General features: G+C 44.2%; 1 protein-coding gene across 1 annotated transcript in view; it reads right to left on the reverse strand.

Moving 5' to 3' along the window:
• Positions 1–3: 3 nt before the first annotated feature.
• Positions 4–7,776, reverse strand: part of LOC116523614 (NACHT, LRR and PYD domains-containing protein 3-like) — a gene marked incomplete at its 3' end in the record, with an annotated part of 8,224 nt that continues 451 nt past the window's right edge. The window contains 6 exon segments of the mRNA XM_032238730.1: positions 4–398; positions 401–634; positions 637–775; positions 1,022–1,155; positions 5,461–5,544; positions 7,595–7,663. Of these exon segments, the coding sequence (XP_032094621.1) occupies positions 4–398; positions 401–634; positions 637–775; positions 1,022–1,155; positions 5,461–5,544; positions 7,595–7,663 (1,055 nt within the window).

Genomic DNA, 7,776 nt, shown 5'->3' on the forward strand with positions numbered 1-7,776 from the left:
GTGAATATCTCGTTTGAAGTTGTTCTCATTCAGAAAGAGGGGGAAGAAGTCATCCTGAACCAAATTGTCCTTCATGACTTCTTCTTCTGTAAACAGTATTTGCTGCTTCCAGATGCCCTCTGCAGCCAAAGAGCAGACGTTTTTCAACTTTCTTTGGACATCCTGTTCGGATTCTTTGTGGTGATACTTTAACAAGCTGGAGAGATACAGCATATAGATTTCAGTGAGAGTGCATGGCATCTTCTGGAGATTTATACCTCCCTCCATCTCTTGTTTCAACACTGTGCAGATGATCCAGCTCACAAGGGGAATGACACACATGGTGAAAAGTGTATCATTTTGTTGCACAAATCTGAGAGCTTGAGTTGCTTGGTCTTTATCATCTCCAAAAAATTCTGGAAATATTCTTCCATCTTCTCTCCAGAAAACCCCAATATCTGGAAAAAATGTGGATATTCTAAATATCGATTGAGTTTCTTCAAAGCAATAGGTCTTGTTGTGATTATAAGAAAGGATTCAGGAAGAAGCTTTTTTTGGAATAAACTTCTCAAAATAATTTTTATAGGTTCCTTCTTCCAGGGATCAGAGCAACAGGAATCTTCAGCCTCATCAAAAGAATACCTTAATTCATCAACCCATCAATTATGAACAGAAGCTTCCTTTCATTCTTCAGTATGTTTTGAATGAAGTTTTCTACAGCATGACACCTGGGCCATTGTTTTGAAATTATCTCTGCAATGCTACTCTTTTCTGACTCTGCATGGCAATTAAACTCCTACAAGAAATATAAAAAACACAATTAAATCGATCAGGGTAAAATTGTTGAGAAGCCCAATCCAACATGATTTTTTTGGCCATCATAGTTTTTCCAATTCCTGCAGCTCCTTGCAACACAACAGTTTTTGGATTTAGTCCATGTATAGGGTCAAATAATGTTTTAATTTTGGCTGAAGACTCAGGTCTCTTGCTTGATTGCTTGAATTTCAGTATGTTTCCTTCCTATTGCTTGAATTCCATTTACCCTTTCCTGTTGAGACAGTTGACCACGTAGGATGGTTAGCGTTGAGTATCTCTTATCTAGGGACACACGTTCACCAGGATCAGAATTAGGATCTTCAATAGTTTCAAACTGTGTTTTAACATAGCTTCTGTAATCTAAAGCAAGAAAAAAAAAATTAGAAGTTTTAAAAATAAGGCTTGCAAAACACACTGGTTTTTTTTGTTGCTGGATCTTCTCCTTGAAGCCACCTTCATCCTCCCCATTCTGGATTATGTTTACAGGATCAATTAATTAATCAAAAAAGGAATTGATTTCAAGAAGCAAATGTTTGTTATTAAATACATTAAATAATAATTATTTATTAAATATTAGCTTCTTTTTCCACAAAATATTTCTCTCAAATAATTGCACTCAACACTAACAGGTTATATAAAAATGTTTCTTTGGACTTTGATAGACAGAGGTTTTTAAACCTTATTCCCTTGGGGAATATGCTAAATACTCTTAGAATGAATTTAATACCAGCATAATAATATGTTCTTTCCTCACTACACATATAGCTAAACCCACCTATCCTCCATTAAACAGACGATGTGCATAGATCTGGATGCTTTATTGAAAGAACAGGATATGGTGGAACTGTGGAAATAGGAATACATACAATGAGAACCAAATACAAGACAGGCAGTATTGATTTACTCCTGACATAACAATTAATAATACAAGTAATCTAAACTCCACCAGCGATGCTCTGTGTGTGGGATGCAATTTGTCCTTGGATGATGCAGATTAAGATGGATTCTTTTTTATGCTTCTGCTTCCACAAATTTACTAAAGGAAAATAGAATCTAGCTTCCTAATGTGCACTGGTGGCTCTCCAGCTTCAGCGTACCTTGGAGGAAGCTAACTATCTTGACCCCTTCCAGTCTGGCTTCAGACCCGGTTACAGCACAGAAACCGCTTTGGTCGCATTGACTGATGATCTCTGGAGAGCTAGGGATGGAGGCCATGCTTCCATCCTAGTTCTCCTGGACCTTTCAGCGGCTTTCGATACCATCGACCATGGTATCCTTCTGCGACGACTGCGGGAGATAGGGTGGGCGGCACTGTCTTGCAGTGGTTCTCCTCCTATCTCTCGGACAGGTCGCAGTCGGTGTTGGTGGGGGGCAGAGATCGTCCCTGAGGCCCCTAACTTATGGGGTGCCGCAGGGTCGGTCTTATCCCCCTACTATTTAACATTTACATGAAACCGCTGGGCGAGATCATCCGAAGGCACGGGATAAAATACCACCAATATGCGGACGATACACAGTTGTATCTGTCCGCCCTGTGCCAACTCATGAAGCGGTGGACGTGATGAACCGGGGTCTGGAAGCCGTTAAAGACTGGATGAGAGCAAACAAGCTGATACTCAACCCAGACAAGACCGAGTGGCTGTTGTGTTTCCCTCCCAAAAATTTGACCACGTACCATCACTCAGGCTGGGGGGACAAAATTTACACCCCTCAGAAAGGGCCCGCAACTTGGGAGTCCTCCTGGATTCACAGCTAACTTTTGACCACCATCTCTCAGCTGTGACCAGGGGGGCATTTGCCCAGGTTCGCCTGGTGCGCCAGTTGCGGCCCTACCTGAATCGGGAGGCCCTCACAACAGTCACTCGAGCCCTTGTGATCTCTAGGCTGGAATACTGTAATGTGCTCTACATGGGCTGCCCTTGAAGAGCATCCGAAGACTTCAGCTAGTCCAAATGCGGCCCGCGAGTGATCGTGGGCGCACCACGGTTCGCCCACATAACACCGATCCTCCGTGAGCTGCACTGGCTACCTGTTGATCTCCGGGTGCACTTCAAGGTCCTACTCACCACCTATAAAGCGCTCCATGGTAGTGGATCTGGCTATTTGAGAGACCGCCTTCTGCCAATCACCTCCCTGCGTCCCATCAGATCGCATAGAGTTGGCCTCCTCCGTATTCCATCCGCCAGTCAGTGCCGACTGGCGACTACTCGGAGGAGAGCCTTCTCTGTTGCGGCTCCGACACTATGGAACAATCTCCCCGTGGAGATTCGTACCCTCACCACCGTCCAGGCCTTCCGCACAGCCCTCAAGAACTGGCTAGCCCGTCAGGTCTGGGGATAATCTTATTTTTGCCCCTCCCGAATGTTGAGTGAATGTTGAGTTTTACTGTCTAATTTACTTTGTGCACATTTCTTTTTGGTATTGTCCTACACCCCCCTTCCTTTTTTGATTGTAAGCCGCCCTGAGTCCCCTCAGGGAAAAGGGCGGCCTATAAATAAATAAATCTACAAATCTACAAATCTACACTTGTTTTGAGAGTGTGGGCTAAGGAGTAAAAAGGTTGGGTCAACTTCAAAACAATATAATTGGTATTTGTTCCTCCGGCCACTTGATGGGACTACAGAGCAGCAACAGTACATAAAGATTACATGTTGCAGCATGACCCTCCCTGCCTAGTATCAACTGATACCACTATTTGAGTTCTGAGATGGTAGCATTAAGTGAGCTGCCATTACTTTTTTGCTGATATGGCTGTCAGTAGAATGACATGACTGCAGTTTCCAATCAGGCTTCTGGGAGCTTGACAGTGATATATGTTTGGAATATAACATCCCATTGTTGGCTTCTCCCTTAAAATTGCTGAAGTGATCTGATGTATATCCAGCACCATTCTGTAGCAATGGGACCCGAGTCTCATGTCAGAACGTATCTGGACAATGACTTGGCTTTGAGGCTGACACATCACTGCTTCTGCTATTGTGAGGTTGCCGTCAGATTCTGTGTTGGATGAACAATCTCCATTCATTAAGGATCTGTGAGATGTTGAACATTTTTCCTTCAGAAAAAGTTCTTGCTTGCAAGCCACGTCCACTCGCAGATGCAGATTGCCCTTCTATGAAATGCTTTCTTTCTCTGCATTTGGTTTAGATGGTTGAAATTGAATCTTTGGCATATTTCGGGGGGGGGGGCTCTGAAATAAGGAAACCAGTTTGTTCTGAGGATGCAACAGTCTCTGATGTATTTGTCCCACACCTTGTGTCAGGATCTTCCTGTGACTGACTGAACGGAAGTTCCTTTTGAACAAATATAGAAGACACTGCAGAAGGATGATTCAGTTTCTTTTGATCTTTGCTGATGTTTGTGGTGTGGCTGTAGGCTGCTGCATCACTAGAGCCATAGAATTCTCCACAGAGTCTGTGGTATGAATAGCACAGATAGATTCTGGAGGCTGTGGCATGGAGCATGCTATAGTTTGTTCTTTATTGTTAGCTAGGCATTGCCTCTGTGGTCTGAAGGGAAGAGGGGTGACCCAGTTGTCAGTATCTTCTTTGACTAACCCCTCCTTTATAATTTCTAAAGGAGTTTGTCCTCAGTAGATGTTGCCACCTGGTTGTCATCTTCCATCCTTTGGAAGATTGTGCACCTTAAATGACCTTGGTCATTGTCACAGGCGAGGGTGTCACTAAAGGGCCTATAAAGGGACATGGCAATGGGTAATGTGTGGTGATTCTTTTAAGAGGAATTGGTTGTGGCTTGGCTGAAAAATAGAAGGATGTCCATTCTCTAATGTACTTATCAGCATGCCGCTAACAGGGTTGGTTTGTGCATGCTTCCTAAACAGACATCACCTATAATGACCCTCCCTAGGTCTAATTTCTGAGCGTATGGAGCATTGATCTGAGCTCTTGCCTTGTGGACTGGGAAAATATCTCTCCCTAGTAGCAAAACTCCCTGAACCTGAGGATCAAGCTCTGGTATCAGATGTGCTATGTAATTCAAATGTGCGTGATGAATTGTTACATCTGGTATAGGGATTTCAGATCTATGGTAAGGGATCTGGTTGCATTTGATAAGAGTTGGTAAAGTCAGGCATGTTTTTGACTTGATAACCAGATGCTCTTCTCTCCACCGTCTCCATAATTCCTGCACAAGTTTTAAGGAATATGAAGTACTGGGGCCTTTAATGCCAAGATATCAAAGAAGGATTAGCTGGCTAAAGATCTATTACTTTTGGCACATATGATGGCATAAAGCTTAATGGCTTTGTCCCTTTAGCTTGCTGGGTAGACTCTGACTAGACAGATTTTGGAACAGGACTTGCCATCTGCAATCTCTTTGCAGACTTCTGTGCATTTTGCATGGATTTATGTTGTGGTTGTAGCAATGCGTTCTTCTTCCCTGCTGTCCTCACAGCCACTGTAAGTGTGTTGTAAAGTCCATGGTGCTGGCCCTTGATGTAAAGCTGTATTGTGGCCTATGGTGCCATGCATTCCATGCATTTTACGCTGACCTAACAGTCATTGGAAAAGTGGGGAACAGATGAGCAGCACTTGTAGCAAATGTTGTTTGCTTTCAGGAAAGCTTTGCAATCTTACATGGACTTCTCCCTGAAGGCTCTGCATTCTAGGAGAGGATGTGGCTTCTGATGTAGAGGACATTGCTTACCAGGATCTCTGATATCCGTTTCTATGTGAGGATTTGGCAGACCTGTGAAGGAATCTGGAGGAGTCACATTAGTTTTGTGGACTGCTACCGGAGAGTTGCAAGAATTGATCTGAGCAACACATGAGAATGTGAAGTCAAAGCTAGGATCATTTCCTGTTTTAGCTTGTTGGCACACAAAGTTCACAAAAACAGAGAAGGGGGAAATGGAACATTGTAGTCTCTTTTGTATTTGGAGCTATGTATGTGTGATCCACTGCTCTTGAAAGTTATAGGGTAACTTTCGTACAATGGGGTTGACATCTCTGGCTGTGTCAAGGAACGCAAGTTCCCTTCCGACTTAGCTACTTGAAGTTCCATCAGTAAGTCGATAATTCCTAAATTTCTGATAGGGTTAGGGTTTTCCATTTTCTACTGCTTATGATCCATAGCACTCATCAAATCGATCCAGATCATTTTAAGGCCTGTTTCAGGGTAATTTATTTTTATTGTCCTGATTCATTTTGCATGCTTATCAGATTCAATTCTGAGGCTTTAATTATATAATTATAATTTAATCTATTTCTTCACTATATGACAAATCTAGGCCTCTAATGGCATTTTGGAAAGAAGATTGCCAGGCTCTATAGCTTTCAGGAATATTATTAAACTTTTCAAGTCCTTGTGTGACTAGCTCAGGTCATGCAAAATTTGGCAAGATCTATGGTGCTTGATTAGTCAACTGTGCATTGCTGTGGTGAAAAAGATGTTGTGTAGTCATACCTTTTAGGAGTCTCTGGTTTTAGCTGGTCCTTTCAATGCTGCTCTGGTGTGAAGGCTGATCCTGTGGGATAATTTGCAGACTCAAGTATCTTGGGTGTCTGTGTGTGTGGTGTGGGGGGTCTGCTATCAGAAGTGCAGCTTGCTTGGAGCTTTCTTGTTTGTAGACTTGAGGCTTGTTGTTAGCCTGTAGTGGTGCCGAATAGCATCTTTGACTTGCTTCCTGAAGGTTGCCTTTTCCATCGAGGTGAGCATTGCTGCTTGGCCTGGAGTGCTGATAGACATACTCTGAAGTGCGTAGGAGAGGATCTTGGGGCTCAACTCCTGGCCCAAGCATGTTGCTGCATTTACTGCAATCGTTGCAGGAATATACAGCTCTTTCTAGGTCTATGACTTTGGCTGGTGGCAGCTGCTACTTCTTTCTCTATGGCAAGAGCCTCCAAGTCTGCTTCTAAAAGAACTTTCTGCTTGCATTTCTAATTGTGCTCTCTCCTTTTTCATTTCCATTTTTTGTTCAGCAAAGCCTGCTTGTGCTTTTGCTGCTTCAGCTTTTGCACTGGCATTAGTAACTTGCTGATGACTGTTTGTAAGAACTAGAAACTTGAGAGCTTGTCTTGTATGAAGGTACCAGGCTCTGTGATATGGTGTCTTCTGGAGCTGCTTGAGTGTCTAGAGCTGTGATGGCGAACTTATGGTACGCGTGCCACAGGTGGCACATGGAGCCCTATCTGTGAGCACGCAAGCTGTCGCCCAACCCAGCTCCACTGCACAGTATGCGCGCCTCCTGCCAGCCAGCTGATTTTTGAGTCTCTGCTGCGTATGCGGTAGACATGTGTGCATGCGGGGGGGAGTGTGGGAGAGTGGTGCCCCCCGCACCCAATTTTTTGTTTTAGAAGGCTTCAAGGAGGCCTTCTAGGCCCAACATGGGGTGCAGGGGTGTGTGGCAAACCCCCCCCCTACGGCCTGATTTTGGCCCCAAGAAGCTTCAGGGAGGCCTGCTAGGCCCAAAACAGGGCATGGGGTGGTCCCACGCATGCACAGGGGTATCGCACGCATGCACGGGAAGAGGAGAAGTGCAGGGGGAGTTCATGCGTGCATGCACAGGGGGGGGGATGCATTGTACTATGGGTGGGGCCACCCACAACACACTGTCAACCACGCACACGTGATTTGGCACTGAGGACAAAAAGGTTAGCCATCACTGGTCAGGGACTGCTCTGGCTGTATGCAGATAGCTGCATTGGCAGAGTAGCAGGTCTCTGTATAGTCATATTCAGATCCCACTTGGGGTAAACCACTGTTTCACTGTTCTGTCCTCACTACACAGTCTGTGGCAGCTTGACCTGCAGCTAAACCCCAATACCTCAATAAAACATACCATGTGCATAGATCTGGATGCTTATTGACAGAACAGGATATGGTGAAACTGGGGGAAATAGGAATAAATCTACAATGGACACCAAATACAAGATAGGCAGTAGTGCGTTCTGCGGTGGGACCATAACATTAATAAATACAAGTAATCTAAATCTCACAGTGATGCTCTATGGTGGGTTTGTC

This window comes from Thamnophis elegans, unplaced genomic scaffold, assembly GCF_009769535.1.
Source record: "Thamnophis elegans isolate rThaEle1 unplaced genomic scaffold, rThaEle1.pri scaffold_62_arrow_ctg1, whole genome shotgun sequence".
Lineage (NCBI taxonomy): Eukaryota > Metazoa > Chordata > Lepidosauria > Squamata > Colubridae > Thamnophis > Thamnophis elegans.